The 23224-nt window shown below is 43.0% G+C and overlaps 1 protein-coding gene across 1 annotated transcript; it reads right to left on the bottom strand.

Moving 5' to 3' along the window:
* Positions 1-16982: 16982 nt before the first annotated feature.
* LOC119128516 (cystatin-B-like) lies at positions 16983-18492 on the bottom strand. The gene is made up of 3 exons (XM_037260998.1): positions 18304-18492; positions 18121-18222; positions 16983-17132 (listed from the first exon to the last, which is right to left on the bottom strand). Exons 1-3 carry the CDS (start codon positions 18385-18387, stop codon positions 17007-17009), a joined length of 312 nt encoding a protein of 103 aa, XP_037116893.1. The 5' UTR covers positions 18388-18492; the 3' UTR covers positions 16983-17006.
* Between the last annotated feature and the right edge of the window lie 4732 nt (positions 18493-23224).

Raw genomic sequence — 23224 nt, forward strand, 5'->3', positions numbered from 1 at the left:
GCATCTAACAAGTTGTGGCTCTAATTTGGCAACTCATGAAGTGTTGAGGAGAGAGAAGAAAGGATCACAGCCATTGCCTCAAGTCTGCATTCACCCAGAAATGCATTCTCCATCTGCTGCACTTCTAGCTTGTGCCTTTTTTGCTTGGCTTTGTCTTTTTCTCCCCTCATTCATGTTCAAAGCTCACCTTCAATCTGGTGTTTTTACCTTGCAACCGCTTCAGCACACACGTAAACACTTTTCCTCTTCTACCCACACCCTCATTACCCTCAGAAACAAGTCTTTGTTGTTTGACTTTTGCGTGAGAGACATGATGTTATTGTGTTTTTTTATTTAATGTTGTCAGCCACTAAAAAGCCCTAAGGAACACCAGTGCATCCTCTAAACTGTTAGAGATAAAACATTACAGAGGCAGGTTCAAAAATATATATTTTTAAAAAGCTGCAAAGCACATCATCTTCCCTTGATGATCCCTCCATATCCCCCCAGCATGGTGGCAAAAAGCAGGCATACTTAGGAATTTTGAGAGGTCAGGATTAGAAAGGAGCGTGCAAGTGTGTGTGTGTGTGGGGGGGGGGGGGGGGGTCTTGACATGTCGGGTTGCAGGTATAAATTAGACAAGAGCTCTGGTGGTGTGCTAGAAAGATGACGACCGGGGTAAAAGGAGGCTGAGAGTCACTATCTAGATAATTTGAGCTTTGTAAATTATGACAGACTGCTAGCAAAACAGCTGTCTGAAATCACAGGTAAGACACACTCCACAACAGCAGGGGGTTGAATACATTAGCAGCTAGGGAAGCTTCAAAGGCATCATAAATAAACACTTTTAAATACTGGCTGCTGTAGACATGTGAACCTGACCAACACCGTCCTTATCTTGCTGCCAATGCTTTCAGTACAAGGTCATCAATTTTCAGTTTTCAAAGAGATACGGTACTTTTCATGTACAGGAGACTGTTATGTACAGGTACCCTTCTCTTTTTTTCTCTCGGCATATATATATAGTCAAACCTCGGTTTTCGACCACAATCTGTTCCAGAAGGCGGTTCGCGAAGTGAATCGTCGCGAATTCCGAATCTATTTTTCCCATTACAAATAATGAAATAAAATTTAACCCGTTCCAAGACTAAAAAAAAACCCGCCTTTTTAAAGCATTTTTTCCTTTGCGCATTTTTGTCCGATCGCGCAACTGCAGCGCACCGCCGAACGCGCAATCGTTGCGCGCCGCCGACCGCGCAACTGCACCGCGCTGGTCGCATTATTGTGACAGAGCTGTCGCTGAAATTTAGAAAATATTTTTAAAGTCCTGATGTACTTTCCAAAATTTAAGTGGACCTCATTGCGCAGGGAGCTTAATTTCGTCCGATCGCGCAACCGCAGCGCGCCGGGCGCTCACTGTCGCATTGCTTTAAGAGCGTCTTTGTGTTTTAGGATGGCTTTACTGCTCCCACTTGCTTTCTTTGGAGGCATGATTAGGGGTTAATACAATCCTCAAAGTAACGAAAATACAATAATGAACGGAGTCAGTCGGCATCCGGGCTCCGCGGTCGGGTTTTCTCGGGTCCTTTCGGCTCATCTCGCGAGGTTCGACCTCCGAATTTTGTTCGACAACTAGGCAAAAGAATCTCAAATTTTTAGTGTATGTATGTATGTATGTATGTATGTATGTATGTATGTAGTACGTATGTATGTATGTATGTATGTTATGTTTTAAAAATCGAAAAATGGGTCTGATTTCACGAGTGCCCAACGACGAGAATATGGAGGTCTATTGTACAAATTTTGCTGAGTGGCTGTTCTGTTTCTAATAGTATTTAAAGCTAACATGAACTGGACTTCAAAATCCAAAAATACATCATATTCGTAATGTTAAATGTGGATTTATTTTTCTGTACAGCCGACACAAAAGATGCTTTCCATGCTTAGTATGTATCAGGGCCGGTTCTAGGAATGCACATAAGAGGGGGCAGTCAGAAATGTGAAGGGGGCATGTTCTTTTTTTTTTTTTTTTTTTTTACACATTTTTAACACTGTTTTCTTCACGGCAGTTGTTAGCTGTGTATCCAGATCTCAACCTGGAGAAGTGGATTGCACTCTGTCAGGCCTCTACACTAAGACCTGTCCAGCTTGGGTGTCCCACCTGAAGATTAAAGCTTCTGCTGGTATTGCTCTTAGGGTCACTGAGGCACGCAAACCCCCTGACCACAATAAGGTGGCAATCTCTCAGGGGGGGGAACATATAATATGAATGTTATATTAACTATTATTTGAGTTGTCGTTAATCATTAGTTATATCACGGGTCATTACGACGAGTTTGGTGGAGTTTTTACTGCTTCTTCCAACTCCTACCGCGCTGACTGTAACTTGACACTCTCTGGCTGCGTCTTGCCTCATTTGCATACTCACAGTGATTGGATGTTTACGGAGGGGCGCGGAGTCCTGACAGCAGGCTGTGTGAGGACACACACTGCACCGACATGAGAGAAGAGCGGGGGCTGATTAACGTGTGTTTCTATCAGCGGATTTTTCACTTCTAAAAGTTTGATTCGATGGGGCAGGACATCTGTTTGAGGGGGCGTTGCCCCCTCTTGCCCCTGCGTAGAGCCGGCACTGGTATGTATTTGTGAATCATCACTACACCCTGTCCCCCCCACACACACCCTTGCTGCACATATTCCCCACACCCTGTCATTGTGTCACACGTTCTTTCACAACACCCTCCAACAGTCTCTCTCTCTCTCTCTCTCTCTCTCTCTCTCTCTCTCTCTCTCTCTCTCTCTCTCTCTCTCTCTCTCTCTCTCAGGAATGGGGTCGAAATACAAAAGAGTCCTGCCTAGCTACAAAAACAGATATGCTCAAACCTCATTGAATAAAGTACATAAGCAGACAAGTATATTCACATATTAAAGCAATAAAAGAAACATTTTAAGCATATAATTATACCTACACACCAAATCAATAAAGAAGACATTTTTGATAGGGGGTAATGACAAAGGTTTTTATAACTTTATGATCTGATATGTATTTCTGAGCACTTTGAAATAACTAATGTTTTTTGATATATTGCCTGAATAGCTTAATGACCCTTAAGGAACTGTTTAATGCATGCCTGATGATTTTCTAAATTACGGACACTGCCAAAGTGGTCTAAAAATGTTCAGTACTTGATTATATCTTATGTTTTGACTAATGCTAGATGCCAGTTTTCGATTACTACTGAACGTTCTGGACAGAGGGAAATATTTTGCCTAACAAAGAAAAGATATGGTTGGAAGCATGATTAAACTAAGAATATGATGAAGTAAGCAAATACATGGAGTATCAAAAGAACAAACAAACAAAAACATGGTAAGTGGTGAGTACCAACTTTGCATAGTCAGGGAACATTAATAAATTGATGATGTCACAGCCAAAAGCTCACATAATTCCGTACAAAATGACAAAATTGAAAGAATGATGAATGGGCGGTGTGCAACAGCAGGCGAAGTGGATATATGTGCGAGAATGGTTTACAGCAGGGGTCTCAAACTCCAGTCCTCGGGGGCCGCATTCCTCCATGTTTTCCAAGTTTTCCTCGTTAAACACACCTGATTCAATTATCAGGCACCTGCAAAACGTGAGGATGAACTGATCATTTGAATCAGGTGTGTTTAACGAGGGAAACTTGGAAAACATGTAGGAATGCGGCCCCCGAGGACTGGAGTTTGAGACCCCTGGTTTACAGGAAGGACACTTGGAGATAAAACCGGTAGAGGTGCCAGAGGGAGATAAGCCAAGAACCCGGCCAAAGATGATCGTCAAGGCTGAAAGACGGAAAGGAAAACAACAACCCCCACACACATCGAATCGCACATAAGCAGCACCCAACCCCACGGAACCAGCTCTCACCGAACCAGCACCCACTCCCATGGAATCAAACTCTCCTGCGAACTTGCCCCACCCCAAAGACTCATCACCCATCAAACTCGGCCCACACCGGCATGTGCAACTGAATATAAGCTGACCAAAGAACCTTTAACATTGCCTTTTCTAAATGGAGACTTTCTGCTCTTGAGCATGGTCGCACGAAAGGCCCAGCACTGTATTGGACTTTCCTGAAAACAGAGCTTTCTTAACAAGAATTGTGATTGAACTCAACCAACCTGTGTAAGTCTAATTTCTGCTTCAGTGTCTTAGCATTTTCCTAAATCTGAAGAAATCAAAGGAGCACGCAGTGAGTAAATTGGATAACAGGTGATTGGCAATGTATATATATATATATATATGTGTGTGCATGTATATATATATATATGTATATATATTAGGGGTGTAAATCGCGGGTTTTGTCACAATACGATATCATATCGATACAAAGAACCACGATACGATATTTGCCGATATCTTAAAGCCTGCTGTGATTCATTCACAATACATCACGATATAGTGCTCTACGATCGATATAGAACAATATCCTGATTTATAACAATTCATACGCAAAATCAACAAGGTACTGCAAAACTCTTTATTTAGGAAATTACAAGAGTATTTTAGTATACAAAGTGCTTATTTTAACACTGAACTTTATCAAATTCCTATATTTTTCTCATATAAGTAAGTAAAGAAAAATGAATATTCTTTCTTTTTTTGTAATACCATTAACTTTAAAGTTCATTACTGAACTATTTAATTACAAAACAAAAATAAGTTATTTATAATGAATGTAGTAAACATTACACCTTGACCATATGTTCTAATCCAAATGCAAAAAAAAAAACATTCTCTTGCAATACCAGAGAAGTTTAGAGTTTTTACTTAGCATTTGGGGGGAAAATGTGCTCACGGAGGGCGTCGTGTCCGTGTTGTTTTCGCTGCCGCTGCTTGAGGGAGAGATGTCGTGTTTTTTCTTTAAATGTGCGGCGAGATTTGTGGTGTTCCCTGAATATCTGATCACCGCATGGCAGGATTTACAAACTGCACATGTCTTGTCCGATGAGCCATCTTTTCTTTGGAATCCAAAGTGCTTCCAAACAAATGACTTGAAGCCCAAAGGGGAGCGAATTTCCTCGTCTTCTTGGACACTAGCCATAGCACCAGCCCAGGAGCCGCGTAGTTGTCGGCTCCCCTTTCACGTGCCTGCTCTGCTCACAACACAACACGCCGCGCACTGCTCCCGGAAAGAGGAAGCAAGCAACAATGAACTGGATTTCAAAATAAAGTCGCGTCTAATGTCCGAGGTCAAAAACGGGCGATATAGATCGATGTTTACGTTTAGCATCGATGCCAACAAATCGTAGAGCATTATATCGATTAATCGATGTGTATCGATGAATCGTTACACCCCTAATATATATATATATATATATATATATATATGTATGTATGTATGTATGTATGTATGTATGTATGTATGTATGTATGTATATATATATATATATATATATATATATATATATATATATATATATGTGTGTGTGCATGTATATATATATATGTATGTGTGTATATAGTATATGTATGTATCTATAGATCTACGAGTGTATATAGTGTATGTATGTATGTATGTATGTATGTATATAGTATGTGTATATATAGTATATATCCTTCTGAGCTCCATAGACACACATTAAACTGGAATTGACAGTGGGTCAATTTACAAATGCAGATGGTCATCTATCCATCTATCCATCCATTTTCCACCACTTACTCAGAGTCGGGGTACAGGGGGCAGCAGCTTCAGCAGGGAAGCTCATTTCGGCTGCTTGTATCCGGGATTTAATTATTTGGGTCACGATACATGCATATTCACATACAGCGGATGTTTTTTACGCTGCTTAACAGAGATGGGTACTTCACCAAATTTTGCCACGCCATCATTCGTCCATCATTATTCATAATATAATCATCCCTCTCTCCTCATTCGTCCCTGTCATTGAAAAGGACTTCCGTCATTGGTTCTGTCCCTTGTCCCTCTGTGAAAAAAAAGTTATCGTCCCACAGATGAGAAATCCAATTTGATTAAAATGGTAGTGAGCATATACCAGCATATCGGGCACCCATTTCCGGGTTGTTGTTTTTTTCCTGCAATAAAATTAATTTTCAAATTCTTTATTTGATGATGAAGTTTTCTACTTCCCACTTCCCTTTCAGGTATATTGATTTTTTTGTTATTTACGTACTAATGTGTTATTTGTTAGAATATGACACTGACTGTGTTGCCTTACTACTGCCCGAAAGAAAAAGAAAAATGAAAAAAATTAATGAAATGCCCAAGTAAGACACTGCTATTTGTTAACGCAGGTTTTGTTTCACAGAGCAGTTTATTTGAAAATATTTTTACCCTCTATTTGCTCATAATATGCCATTGCATTAAAAAATGTCTTGCACAGCTTCGGAACTTGAGGGGTGTACTAACAAGCACAAGTTGAATCTGTGACAATATTTTGAACTGGCACCTGGACCAAGGATGGGAAATTCAGGTCCAGAAAGTGAGCCCCCCTCCCCCCTTGTTTGGAATAATGTTGTATTGGAGGGAAGTGAGAAGTCTGACTTGTCTGACTTCCGATTAGGAAAGGTACACTTGAAAGACCCCTTGAACAGCTGGGAGGTCCGAGTTGTGAAATCGGAAAAAAGGACCCCGAGTTCAATGTGACGATACACGACTATGGCGAGCCAGTATATACTACCAGTAGGGCATTGCTTCAAATGGACACTGCAGGAAATGCACAAATTATGATTCTGCTACACTTATGGGTTTTAATATTTCAAGAAATAGGTGGCTCATTAGGTTTGCAAATGTTCTAAATTGATTAAACAAAAAGATATAAACAAGTCAGGTTTACATAGAGCCTTGTCATCTAATTAGAACAAAACCAAATTAATGCAATGACAATATTTATCACAGGGCAAATCAGAATGTAATTTCATTTGGGTTTAAAGGGGAGGCATTTTCCTGTTGCCAATCCTGCTGGAGTATGAAATGAATAATGTAATCATTAATTTTATTCAGTAGAGTAATAAAAAGTTGTAGAAGGAAAATAAGAAGAGTGATTGAGTTCACCGATCTGTCAGTTATCATAATGAGAATCTGTCTACTGCAAATGTTCGCTTTTTCGACAGAAACGCACTGTAGAGAAGCTGTCCTATGAGTTCTAAAGGCCCAGTGATGTGACGGATGGTGAATCTACCAGAAAGGACCAGACCTAACACCCGCTGACCCTAAAATACAACTGAGGTCTCATTATTCCATCTGGGCATTAAAGAGGTTGTCAGGGCAGGAGAGTGCCTCCTAGCAGCAATAGTCGATTCCTGGCGATCACAACCTGTCAAAACGTTGGAGGTCCGCTACATGTTGTGGAAGACGATCAGCTCGAAAGATGTGTTTTTACTCTCTATCACATCACCAACACGCCCCATAGATGACTGTCAGGAAATATATGCAATGATGGGTTTTTTTCGGGACTGGACCGTTTTGAAATTGATTGAATGAGGTGCCAGCTTGAAGCAGATGGGAGTGAACTTCCTCAAACTCCGGCAAAGCTGAAAAATCAATACACAAACGTTTGTGTGGAGTAGGGTTGTCACGATACTAGAATTTCAGGAGTCAGTACCAATACCTGTGATTTTCCATGATTCTCGATACTAATTCGGTACCACAGTAAAAAACAACAGAATCCACTTACTTTTAAAATCACTAATCCATCTGCTACAGCCAAGAAGGCTTGCGCACACATCCTCAACATGAGCCCAAATGTAATTTTGCATATTTGAGCCTTTGTCTGCGCACCTTGTCTGTGTTTGATTTTAAATATGTTTGGTAACCGTATCGCCCCAGCTGACTCATGCTGAAATGACGGCATGTAGGCATATTCGGGTTAACATATTTTATAACGTAACGTGGCACAACAGTGATAGTAAACGAAAAATCACTCACTTTGAATTCCCTGAACAAGTCGGGGTGCCTGTCTTTAAGGTGTTCGGCCATGTGTTCCCACCTTTGGTGTGGAAACCTCTCAAGCGTTTTTTGCACGTTGCCTTGCTCGAATCTATAATTGCTCCTGTTGCATCCGCCTCAAATGCAAAATATTTCCACACACGACTCTTTGAGCGACCTGGCTTCTCAACAAGCCGGTGTGTTGGACTTCCACTCCCTGAAGCCATTGTTATGAAAGACCGTAAGTCTTTCGCGCCGCTGACTGCTGCTCCGTGGTGCTCGCATGCGTGTACTACACCCTTCAGTTCTGGCGAGAATCAACAAAGCTCGCTGAGTGAAAGGTAAATATTCGATTCGGTCGGTACCACAAAAAAGCTGGTATTTTGCATGTTGATACCGAATTGGTACCGTAAGTACGGCTAAAAGGCGCCTCTTCACAAAGTTCACTATGCGCAGTGCGCACAACATCATCCAACACAGGAGCTTATATCTGCTGGTAAGGTCTTTGGAACAAGGCCTCACAGTGCAAAAAACTGTGGGTAATAATAACATCTGGGTTTCTTTCTTTGACCCTACTTTCGAAGCCTATTGATTCGCACCGAACATGGCTGCGGCTCATCAGTGCAGACGTCTACCTGTGCAGTTTTCTCATATCAGCCGCTTTTGTCAAGCAGCTCGACGTGACCGAAATATTTCCTATCCTGTTGAGTTTTTCTGGCAGTGCCCTTGCAAAATAGGATGTTTTCTCTAATGCAGGGGTCACCAACTCCGGTCCTCAAGGGCGCCAATCCAGCCTGTTTTAGGTGCAGCCTACAACAACACACCTGATTCAAATGATCAGCTCATCAGCAAGCTCTATTAAGGCTGATAGTGATCCTGATTATTTGAATCAGGTGTGTTGTTTGTAGGGCTGCCACTTAAAACAGGCTGGATTGGCGCCCTTGAGGACCGGAGTTGGTGACCCATGCTAATGGCTTCTCCATCCACAAACGCACATTGGCCAAGAGAGCTGACAATGTCCACTAATATCCGTTGAGGTCAAGTTGCAAGGCAAATTTCTTACTGATGCGCATCTTTTCAAAAACAACAGTTTCAATGTCCGCAGACAGGTCATCAATATGTCTGGCAATTGTGCTACTGAGAGAGGCACTTTAGCTATCTCGTTGGCCGCGTCAGGGCCATGCATCTCATTTACAATGGCTTTACAAGCTGGCAGCATTAATGCTTCTGCCACAGTGTGGGACTTTTTGGATTTAGCTACGAGTTCAGTAATAAGGTAGCCAGCCTCTCTCGTTTACCTTTGTGGTTTTTCTTAAAAAATTAGCCTGTTTCTCATTGTTTGTACGTAAGCGTACAGAATAAGTTAAAGTTAAAGTTAAAGTTAAGTTAAAGTCCCAATGGTTGTCACACACACATCTGGGTGTGGTGAAATTTGTCCTCTGCATTTAACCCATCCCCGTGTGATTTTGATCCATCCCCTGAGGGAGAGGGGAGCAGTGAGCAGCAGCGGTGCCGCGCTCGGGAATCATTTGGCGATCTAACCCCCCAATTCCAACCCTTAATGCTGAGTGCCAAGCAGGGAGGCAATGGGTCCCATTTTTTTATAGTCTTTGGTATGACCCGGCCGGGGTTTGAACCCACAACCTTCCAGTCTCAGGGCGGACACTCTACCACTAGGCCACTGAGCTGGTCCATCGGCTTGGTTTGAACGGAAGGGTGTTTCATTTGGAGATGGCGTTTAAGCTTGCTTGGCACCATGGCACTATTGGATAGCTTCTCACCATACAACAAGCACAGCAGAGTCGGAGCTGTCACATCCCGGAGAATATAATCCAAATGAAAGATAGCTTTTGCTGAATTGCCTCGTTGTCTTTTTTCTTTTGTCGACCACTCGTACTAAGGCCTACATCTGGGTCAGAATTTGGTCCAGGGCCCTGTTCTGCATTTGCATTTTTCCCTTCTCAAAAACTTTTCCATCACTGCCACTTGCTTCGTCTTGCTGAGATCCCAAACTGTCACGTGTCGCACAGCGCCAACTCTATTGTATTTACAGCAGGCATGTCCAAAGTCCAGCCCGCGGGGCCAAATCAGGCCCCCGGTCAGATTTCATACCGCCCGCAGTGTCACGGATCGGAATGGAGCAGGGTGACCAAATGCAGCTTGGACCAGGGTTTATTGGAGAACACAAACTAACAGACTCGGCAGACTGACGTAACTTACTAACAAAACCAACAACAGAAACTGAACAGAGACGTGAGACAAAAGACATCAATGATCCGACAGGGGAGTGACACGCAGACAGGACTTAAATACGAGACAGGTAACGAGAGGCAGGTGACTGTGATTAGTACATTGATTGTGAGTTGACACAGGAAGGGAGGGGCGAGAACACAGACGGACAGAAACCATGACAACCTACATATAAAACAACCCGGGACGAGTCCTGACACGCAGCTTCGGTCTTATAATGTATTATTTATGGCCCGCCTGCACTGTCAAACTGAAGAAATAAAAAGCATGAAACATGAAACTGTAATTCTTGCTATTACCAAAAGGTGGCGACACCACCCCTCGCCGCTCATTTCTGCCATGGCGACTGCAAAGAAAACGAGGAAAGTTGACATTGAGGGCCGTCGCTTTCAAGAGAAATGGGAATTACAATACTTCTTCACTGAAAATCAATCAAGGCAATTGTGTTTGTCTAATTTCTAAAGAGACGGTTGCCTTGTTAAGGATTTCAACCTAAAGAGACCCTATCAGACTAAACATGCTAACACATACGACAAGCTAACAGGGAGTGACCGCGCTGATAAAGTGAAGCAGCTCCAAACTGAACTGGCATCACAACAGTGAATCTTCACGCGGGGCTGTGAGTCAAAAGTAAATCAAAAGTAAATATTACTTAATATTAAATATTATGAAGTGGCCATGTTAATACTGTTGATGTTATGAACATGTAGACGTGACACAAACTATTCCATCCATCCATCCATCCATCTTCTTACGCTTAACGGGTTTCGGTCCACGTGGGCAGAAGTTTTCGGAGGGGACTCCCAGACTTCCCTCTCCCCAGCCACTTCATCAGCTCATCCCGGGGATCCCAAGACATTCCCAGGCCAGCTGAGAGACATAGTCTCGACACAAACTATTACTTCTGAAATATATTGTAAATGACAAGAGCAAAATTCACTTGTTTTAAGCTTTAATAATAAACACCCAGCTTTTCATTACTGATAACTCCTGTTTAAAATGTTCATCCATCCATCCATCCTCTTCTTCGCTTATCCGGGTCGGGTCGCCGGGGGCAGCAGCTTCAGGAGGGACTCCCAGACTTCCCTCTCCCCAGCCACTTCATCTAGCTCATCCCGGTGGATCCCCAAGGCGTTCCCAGGCCAGCTGAGAGACATAGCTCTTCCAGCGCGTCCTGGGTCGTCCCCGGGGTCTCCTACCGGTGGGACATGCCCGGAACACCTCCCCAGGGAGGCGTCCAGGAGGCATCCTGATGAGATGCCCGAGCCACCTCTTCTGGCTCCTCTCAACGTGGAGGAGCAGCGACTCTACTCCGAGTCTCTCCCGGATGACCGAACTTCTCACCCTATCTCTAAGGGAGAGCCCGGACATCCTGCGGAGAAAACTCATTTCGGCCGCTTGTATCCGGGATCTCGTTTCTTTCGGTCACGACCCATAGCTCGTGACCATAGGTGAGGGTAGGAGCGTAAATCGACCGGTAAATTGAGAGCTTTGCCTTTTTGGCTCAGCTCTCTCTTACCACGACGGACCGGTACAGAGTCCGCATTACTGCCGACGCTGCACCGATCCGCCTGTCGATCTCGCGCTCCATCCTCCCCTCACTCGTGAACAAGACCCCAAGATACTTAAACTCCTCCACTTGGGGCAGGATCTCATCCCCGATCCGGAGAGGGCATTCCACCCTTTTCCGATCGAGGACCATGGACTCGGATTTGGAGGTGCTGACCCTCATCCCGACCGCTTCACACTCGGCTGCGAACCGCTCCAGTGAGAGCTGGAGATCATGGCCTGAAGAAGCCAACAGCACCACGTCGTCTGCAAAAAGCAGAGACGCGATGCTGAGGTCCCCAAACCGGACACCCTCAACGCCTCGGCTGCGCCTAGAAATTCTGTCCATAAAAATTATGAACAGAATCGGTGACAAAGGGCAGCCTTGGCGGAGTCCAACCGTCACTGGGAACGAATCCGACTTACCGTAATTTTCGGGACTTTAAGTCGCACCGGTAGTATAAGTCGCACCAGCCATAAAATGCCCAAAAATGTGAAAAAAACATATATAAGTCGCTCCGGAGTATAAGTCGCATTTTGGGGGGCAATTTATTCGACAAAATTCAAAACCAAGAACAGACATGAACGAGCAACAACAGGCTAAATGATACGGTATGCTAACGTGACAAACACAAACGAGGAGCTGAGAACGGGCCTGACGTAACATTCAGTTATTTAAAAAAAAAACGATTACATAAATAACACGTTTATAAAACCATCTGTGTCACTCCAATTCATTAAATCCATCGATCGTCCTTTGTCAACAATGCGGTGTGCCGCGCCGCAGTTCAAATTATTCCACAGGCCCATACAACGATATATAAACTATATTTTAAATAACTATCGCATAAACAACAATATTATCAACCATTTGTGTCACTCCAATCATTAAATCCATCGATCAAATTTCTCGTCCTTTATGTCATCCTGGTGACATGTCCAGAGGATATGGCGCTTTAAAGTGTTAATTACTTTATTTGATTTTTTCTCTCTATTTTTCATGTTTTGAATATGTTCAAGATAAAGATATCAAAGCATGTGAAGTGATCAACTATACTAAAAATAACATGTGAAGTGGTCAACTATACTTGTAAGTAAGTGATGTGTTAATGATCAAGTAGAAATTTGTGAAAAAAAAACATATATAAGTCGCTCCTGAGTATAGTCGCCCTCCCACCCAAACTATGAAAAAAAAACGCGACTTATAGTCCGAAAATTACGGTACTGCCGGAAATGCGGACCAAACTCTGGCATCGGTGATTACAGGGACCGAACCGCCTTATCAGTTGGCTCGGTACCGTACTCCCAAAGCACCCCCCACAGACACCTCCCGAGGGACACGGTTGAACCGCCTTCTCCAAGTCCACAAAAACATGTGGACTGGTTGGGCGAACTCCCATGCACCCTCGGGATCCTGCTGAGGGTGAAGAGCTGTCCACTGTTCCACGGCCAGGACGGAAGCCACACTGTTCCTCCTGAATCCGAGGTTCGACCTCCCGACGGACCCTCCTCTCCAGCACCCCTGAATAGACCTTACCAGGGAGGCTGAGGAGTGTAATTCCCTTGTAATTGGAACACACCCTCCGGTCCCCCTTCTTAAAGAGGGGAACCACCACCCCAGTCTGCCAATCCAGAGGCACTGTCCCCGATGTCCACGCGATGTTGTAGAGACGTGTCAGCCATGACAGCCCCACAACATCCAGAGCCCTTAAGAAATCCGGGCGGATCTCATCCACCCCCGGGGCCTTGCCACCGAGGAGTTTTTTAACTGTTTGTTTTCTCTCCCCCCCCCCTCCCCGGCCGGGGAGGTGGTTAGGTGGCACCCAAGCTGACAGCGGCTATCTGGATTCTTGTGGGCCAATTCAGGTTGGGGGAACTGCAGCTCAACCTCCACAGCCAGGATAGTAGAGGGCTCCTCCGGCAGCCCTTCGCTCTGACTTGGACGTCCACTTTTTTGATTTTCATATTATGTATTATTTGTGCCCTCTCTGCATCCATTACAACCTGGTGATCCTGAAAGGGGGATCCTTCCATCTGTGGTCCCTTCTCAAGGTTTCTCATTTTCCCCGGGCAGGGGTTTTGAGTTTTTCCTTGCCCTTTTGGGAGCTTAAGATCAGGGGATGCTTTGAGAATAATTGTCAATTTTTGTCTATGTGAAGCCCTTTGAGACTGCTTGTGATTTAGGGCTATACAAATAAACTTGACTTGACTTGACTTGACTTAACTACCTCAGTGACTTCGACCCCAGAGATTGGAGAGTCCGCCTCAGAGTCCCCAGGCCCTGCTTCCACAATGGAAGGCGTGTCGGTGGAATTGAGGAGGTCTTCGAAGTATTCTCCCCACCGACACACGACGTCCCGAGTCGAGGTCAGCAGCACGCCATCTCCACTGTAAACAGTGTTGACGTTGCACTGCTTCCCCCTCCTGAGACGCCGGATGGTGGACCAGAATTTCCTCGAAGCCGTCCGGAAGTCATTCTCCATGGCCTCACCAAACTCCTCCCACGTCCGGGTTTTTGCCTCAGCAACCGCCGAAGCCGCGTTCCGCTTGGCCATCCGGTACCTGTCAGCTGCCTCCGGAGTCCCGCAGGCCAAAACGGCCCGATAGGACTCCTTCTTCAGCTTGACGGCATCCCTTACCGCCGGTGTCCACCAGCGGGTTCGGGGATTGCCGCCACGACAGGCACCAATGACCTCACGGCCACAGCTCAACAATGGAGGCGCGGAACAAGGTCCACTCGGACTCAATGTCCCCTGCCTCCCCCAGGACGTGGGAAAAGCTCTGCCGGAGGTGGGAGTTGAAGCTCTTCCTGACAGGGGATTCCGCCAGACGTTTCCAGCAGACCCTCACAGAGCGTTTGGGTCTGCCAGGTCGGACCGGCATCTTCCCCCACCATCGGAGCCAACCCACCACCAGGTGGTGATCAGTTGACAGCTCCGCCCCTCTCTTCGCCCGAGTGTCCAAAACATGCGGCCGCAAATCCGATGACACGACTACAAAGTCGATCATCGAACTGCGGCCTAGGGTGTCCTGGTGCCAAGTGCACACATGGACACCCTTATGTTTGAACATGGTGTTCATTATAGAAAGTCCGTGTCGAGCACAGAAGTCCAATAATAGAACACCGCTCGGGTTCAGATCGGGGGGGCCGAAACTCCCAATCACGCCCTTCCAGGTCTCACTGTCATTTCCCACGTGAGCATTGAAGTCACCCAGTAGAACGATGGAGTCTCCAGAAGGAGCGCTCTCCAGCACTTCCTCCAGGGACTCCAAGAAGGGTGGGTACTCTGAGCTGCCGTTTGGTGCATAGACACAAACAACGGTCAGGACCCGTCCCCCCACCTGAAGGCGGAGGGAGGCTACCCTCTCGTTCACCGGGGTGAACCCCAATGTGCAGGCGCCCAGCCGGGGGGCAATAAGTATACCCACACCTGCTCGACGCCTCTCACCGTGGGCAACTCCAGAGTGGAAGAGAGTCCAGCCCCTCTCGAGAGGGCTTGAACCGGAACCCAAACTGTGCGTGGAGGCAAGTCCGACTATATCTAGTCGGAACTTTTCTGCCTCGCACACCAGCTCGGGCTCCTTTCCAGCCAGAGAGGTGACATTCCATGTCCCAAGAGCCAGCTTCTGCAGCCGGGGATCAGACCGCCAAGGTCCCTGCCTTTGGCCGCCGCCCAGCTTGCACTGCACCCGACCCCTTTGGCCCCTCCCACAGGTGGTGAGCCCATGGGAAGGGGGACCCACATTTCCTTTTCGGGCTGTGCCCGGCCAGGCCCCATGGGCGAAGGCCCGGCCACCAGACGCTCGCCTTCGAGCCCCGCCTCCAGGCCTGGCTCCAGAGGGGGGCCCCGGTGACCCGCGTCCGGGCGAGGGAAATCTGTGTCCATATATCTTTTTCATCATATGGGGCTTTTTGAGCCGTGCTTTGTCTGGCCCCTCACCTAGGACCCGTTTGCCATGGGTGACCCTACCAGGGGCATGAAGCCCCAGACAACATGGCTCCTAGGATCATAGGGGCACGCAAACCCCTCCACCACGATAAGGTGACGATAAAATGTTCATGAGGCAAAAATAAATTTAAACTCATGTAAATTTAAGGTATTTCATACAGTTTGTTCAATGTTATCTGACTCTTCAGATATGAATGAAAGGCAGAATTGTTGTTTTTAGAGTTGTTCACATCTGCGTGAGTTTCTTATACGTGGTTATTTTGTTATTTAAAATAAAGATAATTGGGACAATTAAATTTGTTTTATAACAGTGTGTATTTGCATGAAATTTTTGTAGTTAAAAAATGTCCGAAAAAACTATTGGCCCCCGGGCCCCTTCACTTCATCAAATCTGGCCCTCCTTGCAAAAAGTTTGGACACCCCTGATATAAAATAATGGGGGAAAGTATTTTTTTATTTATTATATTTATTGCCATTAGAATGGTCATGATCTTCAGTACATAACACATTTTTCTTTTGTCTTTGTGCTTTACAATTACCATAATGTTCCATGTATAATACGCCCCCATGCATAATACGCACCCTAAAAATGGCATGTCGATGCTGGAAAAAAGTCTGTACCCATGTATAATACGCACCCAAATTTTGACTCTTAAGGCCGTAAACGTAAAATTATTTCAGAAAAAAGATCATCTTTGGGAACAACCGGATGTTATTCTGCCGGTCAGTATCACTGCGCATGCGCTAGCAAACTCGATAGCGAAGAAATGTTTTGGATTTGTGTAGGGTACATTGTGACAGCAAACGAGCAGGTGATCGAGCAAGCGTCTGATACGAGAGCATTGTGTTCGTATGGAGCGTGTTTGAAGTGAACAGCAGAGAAGAAAGGAACAAGGCAAAGTGTTGTGAAATAAAATATTACCTGTAATACGCATTTAGGTAGAGAACTGAACTCTCGCTCTTTAAAAAGCTGACGTGTCTTGCGCATCCGTTCCGCGCATACTGTCATGGCGGCCTCCATATGATATCCGGTCTGCGATGGAGATCAAAAAACAAACAATACTTGACAATAACACACCATCAAGGATTGCACCATCGCATCAAACGATGTGTCGTCAATTATGAATTTTACTGACTAAGTGTGTTGGGCAGGATGGCTGAATGCGATGCAAACAAGAAGAAAGGTGATTTCAAGTTTTATTTCGAGGGAGATTTTCTTCAAAACATGTTGTACCCATGCATAATGCGCACCCCAGATTTTAGGACAAAAAATTAGTTAAATTTTGCGCATTATACATGGAAAAATCACGATAATTATTTTCTAGCGGGCGGCTTCTTTCATTGTCTGTCACTCATCCAATATGTCAACAGATGTCTTGGACTCCTTGATGCTGACCAGCTCTGGCCCCTTCCCGGTGTGTGGCAGACCTTGGAAGACGCGAATGTGAACGTGGTCATCTCCTCCCACGTGCACCTGCAACAGAAGTGTGATAACACCAACATTTAGGAAAGCTTTTCACCTGCTACTAATAGTATGATTATGCCACATTGTAATCAACTACACACTCAGTCAGGAGCAGCTTTCCTCAACAGACAAATGGACACAAACATCGTCAAAAAGATCATGAACTGCCATGACATCAATATCCAGAAACACTATAACGCAAAATATATCAAATGTGCATTTTAATCAGAACAAAGTCTTCAAAAAATAAGATCCAAAATATATTGCTATAGCGTATTTTAATTTTACACATCTGATAAAGACAGACTTAGACAGAACTTTATTGTCATTTTGTCAACACTAGGTGTGTACAAAACGAAATTTCGTTGCATACGGCTTTCAACAATGTAGTGGTATTTCGGCTTAATGTTCAATTAATTGGAAAATCATCAAATTTCAAAAGTAAAGCGGAAAATATATACACTGAAAAAATTACTGTTGAGTTTATTACATTTTATTTTGTGAAGTGGTTGCGCAAAATATTTTGTAAAATCATCTGGATCCAGATACATTTTAAGACTATGCAGCTACTTAAAAATGTATCTGGGTCCAAATGATTTTGTTTTCTGCAACCATAAAAATGAGTAAATTCAATGCATTTTTATTTATTGTATTTGGAAATCTGTTTGTATATCAATAACATTTTCAGTAAGTTAGAAAAAGATCAAATTCTTTCAGAAGAGCAACATGTAGGATATTATTAGTTTTGTCTGTATTTTTAAGTTCAATTTATAAAATAAAAAGATACAGTACTCTTGATATTACATTTTAATTCATTGAAATAGAGTATACTGTGTATTGTGCACTTGTATTCTATTATGTAGTTATTTAAAGTAACATATTTTAGATTTATATCAAAAGAATATAAGCAACTTCTATATGTATTATAGTTATAATAATTATAATAATCATAATAATACAAAACAAACCATGATAGGATTACTTGGGCTGTGCTCACCTTGATGAGGTAGTTGATCCCGGTCACAACCTGTGATCTGTAACTGATGCAGATGAAAACTTTGTAAGTTTTCCCAGTTTTCTGCTCAGCTTGAGACTTCACCTGGAAAGAATTTTTGGAATTTGCAATTTTAGCCTTCCAAGCAAACAACATTATACACAAGTGTCAAATTTTAATACTCGCATTATCACAGATTTTCTGAATATCTTCGTCGGCATCTTTAACAGCTGAAAAAGCTCCCAGTGGCTCGCAGATGGCTTTGTGCATTTTGAGAGACGAGGATCAGAGCAGAAGTAAACTGTGGTGCGTTTGTTGATGTTCAACACTGCCAGAGAAACAAGTGACCTGCTTTTAAAAGCAATTGAAGGGGAGTGCTCAATGCTTTTTCTGTAAGGTCTTAGTGCTGCTTTCGACACAGTTGACCGTCAGTGACCGGCTTAATCACTGGGTGGAGATCAGAGACACTGCCCTGAGTTGGTTTATTCCTCTTATTTCGTTTTGTTCCCCTATTTAGAGCAGACTTTTACTATCACCATAACTAATTTTGGCTGGTTTACCTCAACCCGTACCTGTGGTGTACGACAAGGTCCTTTATTTATTTCTTAGAGAAATTTAAACAGCTAACTCGCAACTGGAGAATACCTTTGCATTTTTCAATATATACAGTACGTTGTAAGAATTGTAATATATTGTAAGAATGCTATTCCAGGAACCTTGACATTGAGAAAAAGTACACACTTTTGTATACAGTTCTGTAAATTTACTATTTCTCTCACAGGTTTGTTCTAAATTTTGTAATGCCAAAAGTCATTCCTAATAGTTTCTTAACAATATGTTCTGTGCAGTCCCACTAGACTAAACATAGTATTTTGATTTGTTTTTTTCTGATGAGTTTTTTGTAACCTAACTATTTTTGCGAAACAATTCACGCAAAGAACAAAACTTTCAACCAAATGTAAAAAACCCCATCTTATTTCTCTTGCAAAAGTGAATACATGTTGGTTAACTTTTCAAACGTTTGGATTATGTGCTTTTCTGGCTTATATTATTTGATGCTTCTTTGCAGATTGGTATGTTTGTTGTTGCACTGTTTTAATTTAATTGTTGTTAAAAACATAATGAAAAAAAACATATTGGTCATTTTGTATGTAGAGGGGGGAGAGGGTGTAAAGTATATAGAGTCTCAGTTTCAACCTCCAAAAAGTCTTTGTCTTTTCTGGTCTTGGTCTTGTCTTGGTTTCAATTTCCTAAAGTATTTTCTTGGTCTTGATACTCTAGCCTCTGTTGTGTCTTGGTTGGTGTGGTCTTGACTAAAACACTATTAGATAAGTCTCAAAATATTCTCCCTTGTTACAGTGGATTGGCCTGTGACTGAACATCTGTGTTAAATGGTAGGCGGCTGTTTAAGAACAAGTTAGATCAAAGAGAAGCATTTTGAGGCGAGATAAGTATATAGAATGACTCCGTTTGCCATGAAAGCCATCCCTAAAATGTGACCCCTGCCTGCCTGTTTGTTTGTTTGTTTGTTTGTTTGTTTGTTTGTCTACCAGATATTCCCACATAATTGCTGGCAACGGGCAGCTGGCTATCCTGGTGAATGGCTTCCCTGCATCTCCCCCCGTTCAAGGTTAGGTGACACAGTTTACCATAGTGAATAATTTTCGTCTGCAGTGTAGAAATTTAATGTCTAGAAATACTAGCTTAAAATTATGTTGCACAGCCATATAAATGTATCAGCTATAGCTTTCAAGATGTATTTGGGCTGATGAGTTGATGAGTTATCCCGTTGTGTGCGATTAACATTGAAATGCTGCATGAAAATCATCGCATTGAAAATGAGGCGACATAGGAGATTTCACTACATCATATCAAAAATCAAGCATGTGACGAAAACACAACACGCGAGCAGCACATGTTTGTTGTGCCATGCAAATATGTACATAGTTGCTTATGGATTACGTGGAATATAAAAACAAATAAAACCATCAAAACATACTTTTGATGTGTATTCATGTGACCAAATACATTAGATTTGACAAAGTTACATACTGTACCTATTTATTTGACATTCAGCGTGTACAAGCCGGAATAAAAGGTCACGATGAGTTTTCCATAAAGATGAGGTTTGTCCCATTCACAGGAAAAAAAAACCTTAAAATGTTTTAAAAATCTCTATAAATGGATGTGAATTCACGAGTGCTCAACGACGAGAATATGGAGGTCTATTGTACAAATGTTGCTGTTCTGTTTCTGATAGTATTTAAAGCTAGCATGAACTTGCTGGACTTCAAAATCGAAAATACCGTATTGGCCCGAATATAAGACTATGTTTTTTGCCTTGAAATAAGACTGAAAAAGTGGGGGTCGTCTTACATTCGGGGTCTAGACATTATACCCATTCACTTGTGCGCAGCAGTAAGTTAAAAGTTCCTGGTATCGACTGAGTATGTTGCTGTGATTGTGTGCGTCTTTGACACAAAGTGAGTATATACATTTCATTGTTACTACTGTCCACTGTTATGCCATTTGTCCGATCGTGGTTTGCTTCGTGTGCACGCCGTTTGATTGACAGCTCCGGCGCGCTCCTTTAAGTTTGCGAGTAGCCGTTACACAGCGGCACGGTGACTAACGGTCGCCAGCAAATGTATTTTGTTGTCTCGTTGACTTATTATTGGTGTGTTTCCGAGAGTATTTCATTTATGGTTATATAGTATAGCAGAACCGTTACGCGCAGTTAGTTATGTAATGAGTGCTGTCTACTAGTGTTATGTGATGTCAGAAGTTGAGTGTTGACTTACGTGCTGTATTTCTGTCTGTTGCAGAACCACACACACACACACACACACACACACACACACCCACCCTTCACACGCTTCATACAATAATCACACACACAAGAATCACATTCACACACCCAAAGACTCACCAATGTACACTACACACACCTGCTCTCACATCCTTACAACCAAACTTTTGCCTATACCCTTTTGCCAGTTTGCCTGTATGCCCCTATGAGCCACAGTGCCTGTTACTTTTTTGCCAATAATTCAGTAAAGCAATCAAAACTGAACCACGTCTTCCCTCCTGTGTTCTGACCGACACCCGGGGGCGAAAAGAGCAGAACCATCCGAGCCAACCCCCTATATAGTCCTCAGGCTCCCCAACAATAGCGGTAGTAGTTTGCATTATTTTATTGCAATGTTTTTCCTTATTCAGATTTGTTTCAAGACTACAGTTACAGTTAGACTTCACTTTGATGGTTATTGCAGTTATTGCAATTTTGTTGTTTTATCACAGTAGATTGATTTATTTACATTTCAAAAACCAGAAGCCATTCATTTACAAATGTGATTGCACTTTAGTTTACATATTCAAATGTTCAGATATTAAGATGTGATAGACATTTTTTGCATGATTTGAATGAGGCAAAATAACATGCTTTACTCTTGAATATATTGTTATAATCATTCGTTTCAAATGTAATCATTTTCTGTATAAAAATTAAATTTGGTGTTCAAAAAGTCTTTTTTCAAACTTCAGTCTTGAAAAAGATGGGGTCGTCTTATAATCAGGGTCGTCTTATATTCGGGCCAATACGGTACATCATATTCGTAATGTTAAATGTGGATTTATTTTCCTGTACAGCTGACACAAAAGATGCTTTCCATGCTTAGTATGTATTTGTGAATCATCAGTACACCCTGTCCCCCCCACACACACACCTTTGCTGCACATACTCCCCACACCCTGTCATTGTGTCAGATGTTCTTTCACAACCATTAAGCAACACCCTCCAACTCACTCTCTCTCAATCTCACTGTTTCACTATCTATCTATCTATCTTATATATATATACATATATATATAATGTATATGTACTGCGCCGGGTGGATTAATTGCCTTCAGTGTGACTGATCTGGTTTTGATTTTTAATCCAGCCAAATTATTTACATTTTACACTATTCAATGGTATTTAATAACCATCACCTTTCATATAATTTATTATTGTAATATAAGGATATCTTATGGAGATATCTTTCAAAGCCAAATGCGAGACAAACTCTTCAAGCTGAAAAGTGGACTGTTAGCTTAGCAAAATACATTTGTACGCCAAGCTCATCTGTTTGGGCCAGCTTTCATGTAGCTCATCTGACAGCGAGCAGCGGTAAACCATTCACTGATTGAGAATTCATTAAGAAATGTTTGAATGTTGTTGCGGCGGAGGTGTGTCCCAAAAAGAAAGATGTCTTTAATGCTGTGAGTCTATCGGCGAGTACAATCACCACATGCATCGAAGAACTCGGGGGAAATGTATCGACCCACCTCTCCCGGAAGACGAAAAAAATTGATGTTTTCTTCATTAGCACTGGATGACAGCATGGACGTACAGGACACAACACACTATTTCTTCATTCAAAAGACAAAACAGTCACAGAGCTTATCAACCCAGATTGGAAGTGACACCTCACATTTTTAATAGATGTGACAGAAATGCTAAATAGGTTGAACTTGCTGCTTGCTATAAGGTCAGGGGAAACTCATTTGTTTCATGTATTCCCACCTAAAGCATTTGAGGTGCTTTTGAACAAGTAAAAAAGCACAACTTCATCCATCTCCAAAATCCCTCTGTAGAGAACCCAGTGGTTCAGTTCCCAGCTGAAAAGCGCTTGTAAGCTCTAGAAATGATGAAGGCGGAGTTCACTGTGCAATTCCGTGAACTACATGTCAATGCAAAAGAAATATGTCTTTTGCAGGACCCTTTTGTTGCAAACATGGATGCAGTCCAGCCTTCTTATCAGTTTGAGTTGGCTGAGTTACAGAACTGTGATGTTCTGAAAGATGCAATCAAGTCCTCATTGACTTCTATGCTGCAGAACTGTGATGTTCTGAAAAGGTGAATTCAAGTCCAACAAGTCCTCATTGACTTCTATGCCGTCCTCCCAAAAGGCACATACTCTTACATAAAAAAACACGCAATGAAGATGTCAACACTTTTGGCAGCACGTATCTGCGAGCAATCCTTTTTGTGAAATGTACCACCTAAAAACTCTGATGAGACCAAGATTAACAAATAAGCATCTGCATCATTATTTGAGACTTGCTG

Source organism: Syngnathus acus, chromosome 10, assembly GCF_901709675.1.
Source record: "Syngnathus acus chromosome 10, fSynAcu1.2, whole genome shotgun sequence".
Taxonomy (NCBI): domain Eukaryota; kingdom Metazoa; phylum Chordata; class Actinopteri; order Syngnathiformes; family Syngnathidae; genus Syngnathus; species Syngnathus acus.

Coding starts and splice junctions, on each gene's coding strand:
- LOC119128516 (XM_037260998.1), bottom strand. CDS start 18,387: ATGCACAAAGCCATCTGCGAGCCACTGGGAGCTTTTTCAGCTGTTAAA. Junction 18,223..18,303: donor TTCAGAAAATCTGTGATAAT/GCGAGTATTAAA, acceptor AATTCTTTCCAG/GTGAAGTCTCAAGCTGAGCA. Junction 17,133..18,120: donor GGATCAACTACCTCATCAAG/GTGAGCACAGCC, acceptor CTTCTGTTGCAG/GTGCACGTGGGAGGAGATGA.